The sequence below is a fragment of the Euleptes europaea genome, chromosome 18 (genome assembly GCF_029931775.1).
Source record: "Euleptes europaea isolate rEulEur1 chromosome 18, rEulEur1.hap1, whole genome shotgun sequence".
Lineage (NCBI taxonomy): Eukaryota > Metazoa > Chordata > Lepidosauria > Squamata > Sphaerodactylidae > Euleptes > Euleptes europaea.
In genome coordinates, this window is record NC_079329.1 from 20,706,012 (window position 1) to 20,723,344 (window position 17,333).

The 17,333-nt window shown below is 49.7% G+C and overlaps 1 protein-coding gene across 1 annotated transcript; it reads left to right on the forward strand.

The window, feature by feature from the left end:
• The first annotated feature begins 5,217 nt into the window (after positions 1 to 5,217).
• Positions 5,218 to 15,747, forward strand: LOC130490014 (E3 SUMO-protein ligase ZBED1-like). The gene is made up of 5 exons (XM_056863807.1): positions 5,218 to 5,288; positions 6,971 to 7,233; positions 11,453 to 11,517; positions 11,841 to 11,998; positions 13,738 to 15,747. The coding sequence occupies exons 1-5, from the start codon at positions 5,240 to 5,242 to the stop codon at positions 15,744 to 15,746; spliced, it is 2,544 nt and encodes an 847-aa protein (XP_056719785.1). The 5' UTR covers positions 5,218 to 5,239; the 3' UTR covers position 15,747.
• Positions 15,748 to 17,333: the final 1,586 nt, after the last annotated feature.

A 17,333-nucleotide genomic window follows, 5' to 3' on the forward strand; every position in this document is an offset into this window, starting at 1 on the left:
TCATAATACCAAAACGCGGGGTCATCTGCTGAAACCGGAGGGTGAGAGATTCAAAACAGATCAAAGGAAATATTTCTTTACACAACACATAGTTAAATTGTGGAACTCCCTGCCTTAGGATGTGGTGATGGCTGCCAACTCGGAAGGCTTGAAGAGGGGAGTGGACATGTTCCTGGAGGAGAGGGGTATTCATGGCTATTAGTTAAAATAAAAACTAGTCATGATGCATACCTATTCTTTCCAGGATCAGAGGAGCATGCCAAATATATGCCAAATATATTAGGTGCCGTGGAACACAGGCAGGATGCTGCTGCAGTCATCTTGTTTGTGGACTTCCTAGAGGCACCTGGATGGCCACTCTGTGAACAGACTGCTGGACTTGATGGGCCTTTCTTACATTCTTAAAACTTGGCATGAGAAAGGCTGACAATACATTTTCTGCTCCAGGAAATACCCCACGCACACTAATAGAGGTGATCCTAAGTGGAGATATAGCCATCTAAGCCTATGGACTTCAGTTAGGGGTGTCATTCTGCTTAGCACTGAGTCATGAGGGGAATTGAAAAGTCCTTTCCAGTGACTTATGACTCAGAAAAAATTGTGTGTGTGTTAAGTGCCATCAAGTTGCTTCCGACTCATGTCGACCCTATGAATGAAAGTCCTCCAAAAGGTCCTATCTTTGACAGCCTTGCTCAGATCTTGCAAATTGAAGGCTGTGGCTTCCTTTATTGAGTCAATCCATCTCTTGTTGGGTCTTCCTCTTTTCCTGCTGCCCTCAACTTTTCCTAGCATGACTGTCTTTTCCAGTGACTCTTGTCGTCTCATGACGTGACCAAAATACGACAGCCTCAGTTTAGTCATTTTAGCTTCTAGGGTCAGTTCAGGCCTGATTTGATCTAGAACCCACTGATTTGTTTTTTTGGCAGTCCACGGAATCCGTAACACTCTCCTCCAACGCCACATTTCAAAGGAATCTATTTTCTTCCTATCAGCTTTCTTCACTGTCCAGCTTTCACACCCATACATAGTAATAGGGAATATGATGGCATGAATTAATCTAGTCTTGGTGGCCAGTATCACATCCTTACACTTCAAAATCTTTTCTAGCTCCTTCATGGCTGCCCTTCCCAGTCTCAATCTCCTTCTAATTTCTTGGCTGCAGTCTCCCTTTTGGTTGATGGTGGAGCCAAGGAATAGAAAGTCTTCAACAATTTCAATTTCCTCATTGTCAACCTTAAAGTTGTGTAATTCTCCTGTAGTCATTACTTTTGTTTTCTTGATGTTCAGCTGTAGTCCTGCTTTGGCACTTTCTCTTTTAACTTTCAGCAGTAGTTGTTTCAAATCTTCACTATTTTCTGCCAATAATGTAGTGTCATCAGCATATCTCAAATTATTAATATTCCTCCCTCCAATTTTCACTCCACCTTCATCTAAATCTAATCCAGCTTTCCTAATGATATGTTCTGCATATAGATTGAAGAGATAGGGAGATAAAATACATCCTTGTCTGACACATTTGCCAATTGGAAACCATTGCGTTTCTCCATATTCTGTTCTAACTGTGACCTCTTGTCCAGAGTACAGGTTGTGCATCAAAACGATCAGATGTAGTGGCACACCCATTTCCTTCAAAACCAGCCATAGCTTTTCATGATCCACACATGTAATCTATGAAACACAAGCTGATTTTCTTCTGAAATTCTCTCGTACGCTCCTGTAACCCGCGTATATTTGCAATATGATCTCTAGTGCCTCTTCCTTTTCTGAAACCAGCCTGAACATCAGGCATTTCTCGTTTCATATATGGTAACAGCCTTTGCTGTAAGATTTTGAGCATCACTTTACTTGCATGAGAAATTAATGTGATGGTCCGATAGTTGTTGCAATATTTGATGTCTCCTTTCTTGGGAATTGGAATGTAAATGGATCGTTTCCAGTCTGTGGGCCATTGTTTTGTTTTCCATATCTGTTGGCATATTCTTGTCAAGATTTTGATGGACTCTGTTTCTGTGGCTTGGAATAGCTCTATTGATATCCCATCTGCTCCCGGTGATTTGTTTCTCCCAATTGCTCTCAATGCAGCTTTCACTTCACTTTCTAAAACTGTAGGTTCTTCTTCAAAAGATTCTTCTTGGAAAGAATCTTTTATGCTTTCATCTCTTCTGTATAGTTCTTCAGTGTATTGTTCCCACCTTTTCTTTATTTTGTCCAGTTAATGTATTTCCATGCTGATCTTTCAGCATGCCTAACCGTGCTTTAAATTTCCCTTTGATTTCTTGGATCTTGTGGAACAGATCTCTTGTTCTTCCTTTTTTGTTGTTCTCTTCTATTTCTTTACACTGGTTATTATAATAGGTCTCTTTGTCTCTACGTGCGAGTCGCTGGAACGTTGCACTTAAGACTTCTGATTCTATTTCTGTCACCTTCTACTTTTGCTTCTTGTCTGTCTCTGGCAATTTTAAGAGTTTCCTCAGACATCCATCGAGGTTTTTCTTTTCTTTTGGCTGCAGGAATAGTCTTTGCACTTCCTTGATAATATCTCTAGTTTCCACCCATAGTTCTTCAGGTTTACATTCACTTGAACTTAGTAATGCAAATCTGTTCCTTACATGGTCTTTAAACTCTTCCGGAATATTGCTTAGATTGTATTTTGGTGCTATGAACGTTTTGGTGTTTTTCTTAAGCTTTATCTTGATTTTCGATATTTACAATTCATGATCAATTCAGAAAATTCAGAAAAAATTAGGGTTCTTTTAAATGAGGGACAGCCAGCATGGTGTAGGAATTTAGAGAGCTGGAAGAATCCGGGGAGAAAAAGGAGGAGAAACCTCTCATAGGAGACTGAGAAAAGAATGTGCAAAGCACCAGGGGTTACAAGGCGTATATCTAATCCCTTGTAGCTATTCCAAAGTTTTACAAAACAGTAGTAACAACAAAGGTTCACTGAAATTGCAAAACATGTATTACAGTATACAAATAATGAGCAAACGCAAAAAGCAAAAGTGTTGATAATACAACGTAAAACCACAACAGTGACTTGTTTGCTGTTGAATTTCAAGGTAACAGTCTGAAGTAGGGTATCGAAATGGGATACTAGCCGGCAGTTATGCCACTGTTGAGCTTTTGATGACAACAATAATTTATTAGAATTGAAGCCAGCAACGTTCAGCCTTGATATCAATCTCTGTTCATCTGACCAATGATCTATTCTCCGAAACGGCCCCGCAGTTCAAAAGTAGCATTTTGTCAGACATTTTCATCAGTGGGAGGGGGAACCAATTTCATGCAATGCCAAAGTGCTTCAATGTGTTGAGGGGGCTAAGCTGACATCAATCAATCACCACCACCATCTCCCTCCCTTCTAGCTGGCCTGACCAAGCTGTGCTTTCTGGCCATCCATTGCTTCGGACTCAGACCATTATAGTGTGCTTTTGAAATGCTCCAGCAGCATCTCAACCCTACACTACATCGGTCGTTCGCCGCCCGCTCCCATTCGAGGCGAGCGGCCGCACCGCCTTCCGTTCGAACGTTCTCATTGGCCAGCCACGTCGTCCGTTGCCAGCCCATTGGCTCCGAGCGTTCCATGCCCCCCTCCCCCCTCGGCATATCCCACCCACTCCCACGTTCATTCCCTTACTACGCGGCTTGACTCCGCTCATCCGCGGGTCCTTCTCTCCCATTGGTCACCGCGCCCCTCACTCAAAACAGCTGGCCGGGCGGAACGTTCCATTCCTCCCTCCCCGTCGAATTCCCCCCCACCCTTTTCTTCATTGGCCGCCTTTCTTTGAGCATTCTGGTCCTCTCCATTGGCCAATTCCGGCCTGTGTCCCCATTGGCCGCTCCGTCCGCCCGGTGGCCGGTGATTGGGCGAGGCGGGACCGACCAGGGGGAGGAGGAGAGAAGAGGAGGGATCGTGGATCCCCCCCCCGCCAGTGGGAATCGATTTTGCACGCTGGCTGCTGCCGAGACCCGCTTGGGGGCGGCGGGCAGAGGAGGGGGGTGGTGGAGGAGGATGAAGCCGCCTCCCTACTCGTGAGTCGCCTCCCTGCGGAGCGTGCATGCGCCTCCCCGAGCCCTCCCACCAGGGCATCCGCCCGCCCGCCCGCCTCGAGAGCTGCCGCAGCGGCATCGATCCAGCTCCGCCCTAGCCGGGCCGAGGGGCGGAGCGATACGTCGGCGACTTATCGACTGGGGGGAGGGGTAGGCTGCAAACGGGGCGGGGGGAGGGGCTGCCGCTGGCCTTTGATGTTGGTGGGTGGGGGGACCGGCCTCGGTTTGCAGAGTCTGGTTTTTTTTTTGGGGGGGGGGTCGTTTTGCAGGTGGAGTTTGCAGGTGGGAGAGGAAAGGGGGAAGGGTCTGCTTCAGCGGGGGGGGGGGTTGGGGTGGGGAGCAGGCCTCGCTAGGGTGGGAGCTGCCCCCTGGGGCAGGGGATCGGGTGGGGTGGCTGGATTGGGGTCCCCTCCTTGCTGTCCTGGAGATCGGGAGCCAGTATCGGGAGCAACTGGGAGGGGTGGGTTGGGAAGGTCGAGGAGCTTGTATTGGGAGTAGCAAGAAGTGCAGGAGGTCCTGGGGGGTGGGTTAGCCATGTTCTGGGCGTGGAATAGGGGTCTCTGGAGGTGGGGGGTAGTTGTGAATTTCCTGCATTGTTCCGGGTGTTGGGCTATAGGACCCTGGTGTTCCCTTCCAATTCTACGATTCTAGGTCAGAGTCTGAAATTGTGCCCCCTATCAGAGAAGAGGCAGGAGCTGGCCCCAGAAGGGGGGGGTCTTCACCAGTTAGAGGTAGGGGCTGCTGGAGGAGAATCTGGTTTGGGAGGCAATGTGACAGTTAGTATCCATTTGGAGAGAGGGGGGGAGGGCCTTACCATTTGTTACATTGGAGCTCCGTATTATGGTTATTGGCAATTTGCCTGGGGAGGGGCCGTGGCTCAGTGGTAGAGCATCTGCTTGGCATGCAGAAGGTCTCAGGTTCAATCTCAGCATCTCCAGCTAAAGGGACTAGGCAAGGAGGCGATGCGAAAGACCCCTGCCTGAGACCCTGGAGAGCCGCTGCCGGTCTGGGTAGACAATACTGACTTTGATGGACCAAGGGTCTGATTCAGTAGAAGGCAGCTTCATGTGTTCATGAGAGGAGGAAGCAGCCGAAGTCTGTTATGGGGTTCTGCAATTAACTTTAGTGAAGAGACCTGACCCCGCCCCCTTTTTTCCTGATTTTACAGGCTCTCTAACCCCACCCCACCATGCAAGTAGCTGAGGATGCCTGCACCCATCTGGAGGACGAGCTGCTCTGTAAGTAGAATGTAATGTCTGCATCACAGATTCCTGTGATCCCTTTTTGATGATCTGGGGGGGGGGGTAACGTGGAGGGCTTTTCTGGTGTCCCTTGTTCACAAATGTTAGTCGTTAGTAAAGGCTTCCCTTGACTGGAAAGCCAGGGTGGTGTAGTGGTTAAGAGCGGTGGATTGTAATGTGGGTTTGATTCCCCACTCCTGCACATGATCGGAGCAGTCTAATGTGGAGAACCGGGTTTGTTTCCTCACTCCTACACATGAAGCCAGCTGGGTGACCTTGGGCTAGTCACACTCTCTCAGCCCTAGCTACCTCACAGGGTGTCTGTTGTGGGGAAGGGAAGGTGATTGTAAGCCGGTTTGATTCTTCCTTAAGTGGAGGAGAAAGTCGGCATATAAAAACCAACTCTTCTTCTTTATTCGTTTATTTATTTCATTTGTATCCCACCTTTTCCCCAATGGGGTCCCAAAGTGGCTTACATCCTTCTCCTCCATTTTATCCTCACAACAGCCCTGCGAGGTTGGCTAGGCTGAGAGTTTGTGACTGGCCCAAGGTCCCCCAGCAAGCTTCCGTGGCAGAGTGGGGATTTGAACCTGGATCTCCCAGATCCTAGTCTGACTCTCTCATCACCATACCCCACTTAACACTGCGTGTAAAAGGCTGTTGTGCTGAATGGTAGGTTTGGGAAAAAAGATCTGGGACGTGCGGACAGTTCTGTGAGGTGTCCTGTCCCCTTTGCCAGGCTGTGGAGTTCAAGTAGGGTTGCCAGCTCTGGGTTGGGAAATACCTGAAGATTGTAGGGGTGGAGCCTGGGGAGAGCAGAATTTGGGGAGGGACTTCAATAAGGAGCCCCGTGGCACAGAGTGGTAAGCTGCAGTCCAAGCTCTGCTCCCGACCTGAGTTCGATCCCGACGGAAGTTGGTTTCAGGTAGCTGCCTCAAGGTTGACTCAGCCTTCCATCCTTCCGAGGTCGGTAAAACGAGTACCCAGCTTGCTGGGGGTAAAGGGAAGATGACTGGGGAAGGTAACGGCAAACCACCCCGTAAACAAAGTCTGCCTAGTAAATGTTGGGATGTGACATCACCCCATGGGTCAGGAATGACCCGGTGCTTGCACAGGAGACCTTTACCTTTAGGGACTTCAGTGGGGTATAATGCCATAGAGTCCACCTTCCAACGTGGACATTTTCTCCTTGAGAACTGACCTCTGTCACCTGGAAATCATAGAGTTGGAAGGGACCACCAGGGTCATTTAGTCCAACCCCCTGCACAATGCAGCAAATTCACAACTACCTCTACACCCCCAGTGACCCCTACTCCATGCCCAGAAGATGGTCAAGATGCCCTCCCTCTCATCATCTGCTTAAGGTCATAGAATCAGCATTGCTGACAAATGGCCATCTAGCCTCTGCTTAAAAACCTCCAGGGAAGGAGAGCTCACCACCTGCTGAGGAAGCCTGTTCCACTGAGGAACCACTCTAACTGTTAGAAAATTCTTCCTGATGTCTAGACGGAAACTCTTTTGATGTAATTTCAACCCGTTGGTTCTGGTCCGACCTTCTGGGACGACAGAAAACAACTCGGCACCATCCTGTAATAGCAGGAGATCTCCAGCCACCCCCTGGAGGTTGGCAACCCTGAGTTCAGGCCCGCTCTGTTTCATAAGCCTCTCTTTCTCCACAGTCTGTGAAGACTGCCGCCTGTATTTCCGGGATTCCTGCCCACATCACGGACCCCCCACCTTCGTGGCTGACTCTCCGGTTCCAGAAAGGGCTCCGTCGCGGGCACTGTTATCCCTGCCCGAGGGCCTTTTGGTCAAGGAGAGATCCCAAGGAGGCTTTGGAGTTTGGAATGCCCTTCCCGCCCTGCCTCGTGGCTGCATCTTTGGGCCCTACGAGGGGGAAGTGGTCCGGGAGCACGGCGACTGCACCCGTTATTCCTGGGCGGTAAGACACAGCTGAACACCCCCCCCCTCACACCTACCCACACTAATCACCCCCTTCCTCCGAGCCTTTATAACTCTTATTGTGTTCTCCAGCGTGATCCAGTGGACAACACTGTAGGTCAAGTCTTGGGTTCAAATTTGTACTTGGTTTAAGATGTACTGTGCGGGGGATTTATTTGGCAAAGCACACATTCCCTTTACATTCTTTATCTGATAAAGGAGAGCCATCGTAAGCGATCTTAGAGGCCTTTTGGTGGATAAACTCAACAAAAAAAATAAAAACTTACAAAATGTTGTAGTCCGTCTTTTGTCACTGAGCGTCAAGGCGGACTACATACTATGGAACAATGCAATCAAACAGTATAATATTGCATAAACAGTGCAATAGGATTGGGAGTACAAAATGCAAACAAGAACTGTACAATTGTGTACAACCTTGAGCAATACAAAGAATGGGTTTCACAAAACTAAAAGACAAATGCAATAATATAATACATATGATAATAAGTGAAACAGATTACAGTATTATTCCCTTGCAGCCTCCTCAACAATTCCATTCAATTACATCTCTATTCCCTTTCCAACGCTTCTGTTTTACACCATCTGCAGAATGTTAATAGATCAGCCATATGGATATGTGTGAATGTTAACAGATTTTTAAATGTTAATCGATCTCAGAAGCAGTTCCCGATGGGTTTGAGACTTACTCCCAGGAAAGCTTATAGAGGTTTTCAGCCTAGCAGTGCAGTGTTATTCCTCAGCCGTTAGGGACTTCTGGTAAGGGCTGCTTGTTGCTTCAGAGTAGCACTAGGAGAAGGGCTCTTCTCCCGCAACCTATCCTGGGGCTTGCCTAAAACACAACCACTTTTTGCAAGAATTACTATCAAGAACTCAAAAGACCTTGAGGACGTTTGGCGTATGCTGAAAAGGGACTCTCAAACACATGCACACTGATATGCTCACCCCTGTGTGCCAGTGTGTTTTAGTGGTTAAGAGCAGTGGTTCAGAGCGGTGGACTCTGACCTGGAGAACAGAGTTTGATTCCCTACTCTCCCACATGAGCGGCGGATGCTAATCGGATGAATCAGGTTGGTTTCCCCACTCCTACACATGATGCCAGTTGGGTGACCTTGGGCTAGTCACATGCTCTCAGCCCCACATACCTCACAGGGTATCTTGTGGGGAGGGGAAGGGAAGGCAATTGTAAGCCTGATTCTCACTTAAGTGGTAGAGAAAGTTGGCATATAAAAACCAACTCTTCTTCCAAGTCCCTAAATACAAATTTGTCAGTGTATCTATTTTTAAGCAGTAGGAAACATTCCATCCAGTCAACTTTGTTGCTGATTCTGATCTCATCCCCCTGCTTCAGCCCCTGTTCCACATGGCTTTTGTCCCTGTAGGTCCCATGATCCTCAGAGTCTTTTTTGGTTGATCAAAGGAGAACCCCCCTCTTTTTCACCAGCAGAAAAGCTACTTAGATCTAACCCTTTGGGTGTTTCACGCCCTGTGTAGTCAGCAAATCCCAGTTGCATTTAACTGCAAGTTTTTAAGAGACCTGGGTGTTGTGGATTATTATTTTTTTCTGATGTCACAATGTGTATTTATTTGTACAGCTTGTTTCTCCCCACCAGGGACACGAAATAGCTTAACATCACTCTTTTCTCCTCCATTTTATCCTCACTACAACCTTGTGAGGTGGGCTAGGCGGAATGTGTGCAACTGACCCAAGGTCACCCAGTGAACTTCCATGGCAGAGTGGGGATTTGAACCTGGATCTCCCAGATCCTAGTCTGGCACTAACCCAGGGGTGTCAAACATAAGGCCCACTAGCTGAATCTGGCCCCTTGAGAGCTCTTATCCAGCCCACGAGCCAGCCGAGGCAACCGCACACCCCCACTCTCGAACTGGGCTGGCAAGGCATGGCCCTGCCCAACCAAGTGACATTTATGTCGTATCTGGCCCTCACAACAATTGAGTTCGACACCCCTGCTCTAACAGTTACACCCCTGCTGTCCCACCATACATTAACAGGAATCAACGGGAAAAAACTGGACATCCAATTAACCAGCCTCCTGGCACACAGTAGGCCCCTTCCTATTTAGTGTGAGCGCCATTCTGCATATTCTAAAAGATAGTATGGAAATCAGAACCAGGTTTGGGGAGGGGGTGTTGGCAGAGAATCATTCCACGGTTGCTGTGTAAGCTGGTTTTACATCTCCAAGCAAAGGAAGCGTTTGAATATTCATGACATGAAGAGCGCAATAAACGCTGTTGAAAATACACTTCTCGTTCTTTGCTATGGATCTCCTAGGGCTGAAATCACAAGATTTGCATTGTCGGGGATGTTTGGATTTATGTAGAAGTCTGGGCAGTGACAAACAAGGGGCATGGAATATTGCCCGAGGAGACTGAATGCCATGAATGTACTGTAAGCGGGCACTGTGCCCTTCTGTATGCTGCCCACCCTTTTCCTGCTTTTTATGCAGATGTCGGGTAGGATTGTAAATTTTTTTTTAAATTGCAATAATGAGTACTAGAAACTTTCCTTCCTTTTAAGCTTCTCCAGAGCATTGTCTCACATTATCCCTGTGCAAGCCCTTAAAAAGCCACTTTTGTGTATGTGTTGCTTTTTGGAAAGACACGCATACATGAACACATACATGAAGCTGCCTTCTATTGAATCAGACCCTTGGCCCATCAAAGTCAGTATTGTCTACTCAGACCGGCAGCGGCTCTCCAGGGTCTCAGGTTAGAGGTCTTTCACATCACCTCCTTGCCTAGTCCCTTTAACTGGAGATGTTGGGGACTGAACCTGGGACCTTCTGCATGCAAAGCAGATGCTCTGCCACTGAGCCATGGCCCCTCCCCAAAGACCTGCAGGGTGGGGCCGTGGCTTAATGGCAGGGCATCTGTTTTACATGCTGACAGTCTTAGCTTCAGTCCCCAGTGTAGTAGGTGACATGAGTGTTGCCTTCACTTAAGAGCCGCTGCCAGTCAGAATAGGGAAGTCTGACCTTGATAGGCCAAAAATCTGATCAGTATAAGGTAGCTGCACACGTTCATGCGCGACTTACCCACATTCACAGGACAAGGGTGTTGCCTCTGAGTGAAACAGCTTGCAAAAAGGAAGCCTTCGTGGTGTTTGTTGCTTTGACGTTTGATCAACACTGCTTGATCAAGTGAAGCTGCCTTATAGACCATCAAGTCTATTGAGCTCAGTGAGCCAGTGTGGTGTAGTGGTTAAGAGCTGTGGTTTGGAACAGTGGACTCTGATCTGGAGAACCGTCTTTGATTCCCCACTCCTCCACATGAGCGGCGGAGGCTAATGTGGTGAATCGGGTTGGTTTCCCTACTCCTACACATGAAGCGAGCTGGGTGACCTTGGGGTAATCTCAGTTCTCTCTGAACTCTCTCATCCCCACCTACCTTACAGGGTGTCTGTTGTGGGAAGGGGAAGGGAAGGTGAGTGTAAGCCAGTTTGGTTCTTCCTTAAGTGGTAGAGAAAGTTGGCATATAAAAATCAACTCTTCTTCAGTGTTCTTTACTGTGACTGGAAGTCTCTCACAGGGTCACTTGAACACAAGAAGCTGCCTTATACTGAATCAGACCCTCGGTCCATTAAAGTCAGTATTGTCTGCAAAGACTGGCAGCTGCTCTCCAGCATCTATCGGGAAAGAACAAAGATTGAACATGGGACCTTCTCAATCCGAATTCCATACCGTCCCGATGCTAAAGCTATATAACAGTATTAATTCTTGTTGTTGTGTCCCGAAACATCTCCAGCAAGTGCTTGGGGTGATTTGCCAGCCACTTTCCGCACCACAGTTACAGAAGCTGGGAACTTAATATGTTTTGCCAGGTACAAAATATTGTGTTTTTTTGCAGTCTTGGGAAATGCTTGAGGGTGGAGGGGCTGTGGCTCAGTGGTAGAGCACCAGGTCTCAATGCAGAAGGGTCTAGGTTCAGTCACCTCCCTCTCCAGTTCAGCGATCTGGTAGCAGACGATGGGAAAGACTCTAAAGAGTAGCTGCCAGTCAGAGTCGGCAATACTGACCTCGATGGACCAATAGTCTGGTTCAGGAGCAGGCAGCTTCATGTCTGTTTGTTTTTTCCCAGCAGGCATCGTGGGAAAAATTACACGGGACCTTCTATGGTGGGAGTAATACTTTGTTGTGGAACTTTTGGATTATCCCCCTCTGATTCTCCCCTCCTCTGTTCAGGTGCGGGACAATGGCTCCTATTTCTTCGTCGACGCCTCCGACGAGTCCAAATCCAACTGGATGAGGTGTGTATCTTGGGAGAGACAGGCTGAGGAAACAATGAGGGGATTTATGCAAATCTCACCCTGACGCATATCCTGCGTTCTTGTAGCTGTTAGCTGGGATAAGAGAAAGCCGGCCTTTGAAGGCCCCCGCTGTCTCTGGGAATTTCCCCTTGGCGGATTCTGCCTGGGTCACTGGGGAATATTTCAAGCTTACTTCCAGACTGTTGGCTCGCACTTCCCAAGGGGTAAATGCGCTGGTTACCGCTTGGTACGTCAAGCAAAGAGCAGAGCATGACGCATGCCCAAAGCCACAGTGTGTGACTCATCCCCCTGTCTCCTTGCAGATACGTGGCATGCGCCTCCACCGAGGATGAGCAGAATCTGACTGTTTTCCAGTACCGGGGTTACATCTACTATCGGGTCTGCCAGACTGTACCTGCTGATACAGAGCTGCTGGTATGGATTGGAGAGGAGTATGCCCGCACTCTTGGATTGCGCTTGGGTAGGCAAAAGGGGGGAACGGGAGATGGAGTTTATTGATTGATTGGTTTGATTTGATTTTCTGCCTCGCACTCCCCAACAAGGTCAGGCTCAGAGCGGCTAACAGTGAATAAAACAGAACATAAAGCTGCTACAATAATAACCAAACCTAAGATTAATATCTTAAATACATCAGGGTGGATAAAAATCCATGCTTTTTTTGGTAAATTAAAAATCAGATTTTTAAAAATTTAAATCAGATTTTTAAAAATTTAAATCAGATTTTTAAAAATAAAAATGCTTATTGAGGAAAAATCTATCTGAAGATAGTTTTCTGTTTAAGGTACATTAGAGTCCAAAGGTGAAATCGTGAAATAAGGATTAGTTTTTGATAGTGTGGCATGAAGCAATATATTCATGCAATGTTTAAATTTTTTGGTCAATGAATTCCATCAATTCATTCACAATGTCATACTCTTCTAGAGGCTTCTGTAAGATTATTTTGGGCATTTTTTTAAATCTAGAAGGTATTGTCACAGATGCTTGGTTTTGAAGTTTTCAAAACTGTGAATATGTGTTTTCAGTTTTTCAGCAAGTCCTTGTTTGTCCTTCTTACCCAGCATGCCTGGGGGTGAATAATGTCTGAAGGCTGAAAAGGTGGGCCTCTTCTCTTGCTAGGGGTCCCATATGGTAACTAAATATACCCCTTGGCTGTAAAGCAGTGGCTTTCTTGGATTTTTATCTCGGTTAATATCAGTCATGAAATATTATTTCATGGGAGGAACTTTGTTATAACTTCTTGTGTGGTATGACTGGGATTCCTGTGACCTTATTAAGAACGTAAGAAAACCCATGCTAGATCAGACCAAGGCCCATCAAGTCCAGCAGTCTGATCACACAGGGGCCAACCAGGTGTCTCTAGGAAGCCCACAAGCAAGACTGCAGCAGCACCATCCTGCCTGTGTTCCACAGCACCTAATATAATAGGCATGCTCCTCTGATACTAGAGAGAATAGGTATGCATCATGACTAGTATCCATTTTGACTAGTAGCCATGAATAGCTCCTCCATGAACATGTCCACTCCCCTCTTAAAGCCTTCCAAGTTGGTAGCCATCACCACATCCTGGGGCAGGGTGTTCCACAACTGAACTATACGTTGTGTGAAGAAATACTTCCTTTTATCCCTTTTGGATCTCTCACCCTCCAGCTTCTGCAGATTACCTCGCCTTCTAGTATTATGGGAGAAAAGCTTCTCCCTGTCCACTCTCCATACCATGCATAATTTTATAGACCTCTTATCATGTCTCCCCTTAACTGCCTTCTTTCCAAACTATACAAAATAATAACCCTATGCTGTGTAGAAGCTTGCTAACTCAAAATCACAGCAGTGGGCTCAAAACATAACACTTGAAATCTACAAAAAGACGTTTTACTGGTATGCTAACAGTTAGTCAATAACAACACAAGGAACAAACCAAATGGCAACAGTGTATACCAGGAGTTTTCAACGTGATTTCTCCACTCCTGCACTTGAAACCAGCTGGGTGACCTTGAGCTGGTCACAGTTCTCTTAGAGCTCTCTCAGTCTCACCTACCTCACAAGGTGTCTATTGTGGGGAGAGGGAGGGAAGGAGATTGTAAGCTGGTTTTTATCCTCCTAAAAGTTAGATAAAAGTCGGTATGTAAAAACCAGCTCTTCTTCTTCTCTTGCCCCTTGAAATGCAGTTGGGAGACTCTCACCTCTTTCTCCCCTCCCCAGGCGAGCACTTTAAGTACGAATTCGGCGAGAAAGAGCTGCTGATGAAACTCTTCCAAGAGCTGCACCTCAAGACCCCGCTGTCACCCCCGGCCCCCCACGCCCCCTCCTCCCGGACGCAGTACCTGTGCGGCGATGCCACAGCCTCTTCCCTCCTGCCTCTCCACAAACCGGGGCTCCCCCCGGCGGGAAGCGCCTTCCCCCTGCTCGAAGGGACGCAGAACCTGGTGGGGCTGGGCCGGGCCCAGAGCCGCTACTGGACCTTTTTTGGGTTCCAGGGGGATGCCTGCGGGCGCATCCTGGACAAGAGCAAGATCATCTGCAAGCTGTGCGGAGTGCGGCTGAGCTACAGTGGCAACACCACCAACCTGCGGCAGCACCTCATCTACAAGCACCGCTGCGAGTACAACCAGCTGGTGGGGGCCCAGAGCGCCGCCCTCGACAAAGGGGGGGCGGCCGAGTTCGGGGCCGCCCGGCCCCCCGCCCCCGGCAGGACCACCCGGGCCGTGGCGGACTTCATCGTGCTGGACCTGATGCCCGTGGAGGTGGTGGAAGGGGAAGGCTTTGGTCAGATGCTGGGGGTCCTGGACCCCAGCTACAAGCCGCCGGACGCCACCTCCCTAGCCCACACAGTGCTCAAGGACATGTACACCCAGGCGAAGGGGAAGATCTGGGGGCTCGTCCGGGCCCTGCCCCAGTGCTCCCTCAGCGTGGACCTGTGGCGCCACAGCGGCACCCTCACCTACCTCACCCTCACGGTGCACTACGTGGACGACTGCTTCGAGGCCCGGGCCCGCGTCCTCTCGAGCCGCCCCGTCCCCGAGGAGCCCAGTGCTGATAGCCTGGCGGAGGCCCTCGCCGAGGCGGCCAAGGAATGGGGGGTGCGCGAAAGCGCCTCGTACACCGTCGGCCGCCTCAGCCCTGCCGCCCAGCAGGCTGCCACGGCCCTTGGCTGGACGGCCCTGCCTTGCGTTGGGGAGGCCCTGCGGGTGGCCATGGAGGCCGCACTGGGCCAGCCGGCCACGCAGGGCGCGTTGGAGAGGCTGCGCCGCTTGGCCTCCTGGGCGCTGGCAGGGGCCGGCCGCAGCGAGAAGCTGTGGGCCCAGGAGCCCCTCCTGCAGGCTCACCTCGGCCGCTTCCTGAGGGACGGGGGCAAATGGCACAGCATCTACATGGTCCTTCAGGGCCTGTTGGATCACAGCGAGCCCCTGGCAGGGCTTGGCCCCAACGGGGAGGCCACGCTGCGCCCCCAGGACTGGGCCGCGCTTCGGGATACGGTCAAAGTCCTCAAGCCCATGGCCATCGCTACCTCAACGTTTACCAAAGAGCCCTTTTCCAGCCTCTCCCTGGTCAAGCCTGTGCTGACCAGCCTCCTGTACAAACACTTGGTGCCCAGCGAGTGGGACTCCGCCCTGGCCCACGATGCCAAAGCCGCGGCTCAGAAGGAGCTGAGCCAGCACTTCTCCAATCCGGACGTCAACCAGGCCCTCAACCTGGCCTGTGCGCTGGACCCCCGCTTCCGCGGCCTGGATTTCCTGAGCCACTCCGACCGGGTGGAGACCTTGCACCTGCTCAAGACGGAAGCCTCGCGCCTGGCCGAGACCCCCGCCTCGTTGACCTCCGGCCTGCCTGACGTCGCCTCACCCCCGACCAAGCAACCAAAGCAAGACGCAGGCATCGAGTTCCTGCTGGGGGACCTGTGCAGTGTCCGCGGCGCCTCGGGCATCTGCTCTGCGCACCAGCAGGCCGAGCAAGAGACAGCCAGCTTCCAAACCAGCAAGGCCTCTGCCCTCGGCCAAGAACCTCTGCAGTGGTGGAAGACGCACCACACCCAGTACCCTCTGCTGGCCCGGGCGGCCCGCAAGCTGCTCGGCGTGCCAGCCACTTCAGTGCCTGCCGCCTGGCTCTTCAGTGGCGCCGGTGACGCCATCCAGGCCAAGCGCCAAGCCCTGACACCCGAGCACGTCGACATGTTGGTGTTTCTCCACGGCAACCGAGCCATGCTGTATTAGGACAGGGGTGTGGGAGAAAGGGCTTCGTCTTTCTTTCCACAGGGTCCTAGACCTTTTCCCCTTAAGGGAATGAAACAAAGGTGCATTTAGTGCTTCCAGAGCTCCTTCTCCCTGCTTCCTTGACTGGGCAGGAACAAATAACTGATCTCTCTCCCCCAGAAGCAGAGGCATGGTTTGTGCGTTCTGGAGCGGAATAGGGGGAAAGAAGAAACCATTGTCCGGGGCGGGGGTGTCCGTGTTCAAGAATGGCCTGGACTGAGAGATGTAGCCGCTATAACAGAGAAAAGGAATAGCCCAAGCGGGGAGGGGGGGAGAGAGCTGGGCGCAGAAATGGTTCTTGAGGCGCATGCGGAATAGATGGGCGTAGAATGAGATGCAGGAAAATGGGGGGAGCATGATGTGAGAGAAGAGGAACACAAGTGGCGCTCATACGGCTTTAGTGTACGGAGACCGTTGTGGTTCTTATCCTGTGAGTCGAAAATAGAACAGGGGCAGGAATTGCACCTCAAAGGGAAAGAATGTGGGTGGGAAAAATTGAGAATAGCAACGGCCTGTGCTGGGTTGGGAATATCGGTGGTACAGGAGTGTTCCGTGCCTGATGGGCAAAGCAGGGGCTTTGGCTAAATGGGGAGATTAAAGAAAACTATAGATGGGGGGGAAGCTCCAGGAAATCAGGGGTTGCCCCTGTATGAGCGGATGGGGAAGATAGCTTGGGATGTTCTAAGTAGATCTCAGGGGCAGGGGTTCCTCAGGGTTAGAGTGAGCACGGGCATTAATGGTTTCGGACTACAAGGGAAAACTGAGCAGAGATTTAAGCAAACACACTGACCGTGCTTCTTGTAGTAGAAAAGGGCAAGAGTCCAGTAGCACCTTAAAGACTAACAAAAATATTTTCTGGTAGGGTATGAGCTTTCGTGAGCCACAGCTCACTTCTTCAGATACTTCTTCAGAAAGCTCATACCCTACCAGAAAATATTTTTGTTAATCTTTAAGGTGCTAGTGGACTCTTGCCCTTTTCTACTACTGCAGACAGACTAACATGGCTACCCACTGTGAACATGCTTCTTGAGTTCTTCTTCTCGCCTCCTTGTGGAGCAACGATAACTGGGGAGCTCCCAGGCACTGTGAATTCCATGAATGTATCTTCTCTTCTTCCTCTGTCAAGTCTAAGGAATTCCAGGAAAAATAAAGGTGGCTTGAAGAAGTGCCAGCCCTCTTTGGAATCTCTGGTTCTGCTCTTCTGGGGCAGTAAACTGGTTTTTGTTTTGTTTTTAATCCTAAAGAGTATCAGCCCTTCCTATCCAACTCCCTGCCTCCATTTCCCCCAGTGTCTCCACATAAACACATGAAGCTGCCTTATACTGAAACAGACCCTTGGTCCATCAAAGTCAGTGTTGTCTACTCAGACTGGCAGCGGCTCTCCAGGGTCTCAGCAAGGGTCTTTCACATCATAGAATCATAGAGTTGGAAGGGACCATCAGGGTCATCTAGTCCAAACTCCTGCACAATGCAGGAAACTCACAACTACCTCCCCCCAGCACATCCCCAGTGATCCCCACTCCGTGCCCAGAAGATGGCCACGGTGCC

What these genes read in the sequence shown, in the direction of transcription:
- LOC130490014 (XM_056863807.1), top strand. Translation starts at nt 5,240, where the DNA reads ATGCAAGTAGCTGAGGATGCCTGCACCCATCTGGAGGACGAGCTGCTC. An exon ending in TCTGGAGGACGAGCTGCTCT is followed by an intron (nt 5,289 to 6,970) that starts GTAAGTAGAATG and finishes CTTTCTCCACAG; the next exon opens with TCTGTGAAGACTGCCGCCTG. An exon ending in CACTCTTGGATTGCGCTTGG is followed by an intron (nt 11,999 to 13,737) that starts GTAGGCAAAAGG and finishes TCCCCTCCCCAG; the next exon opens with GCGAGCACTTTAAGTACGAA.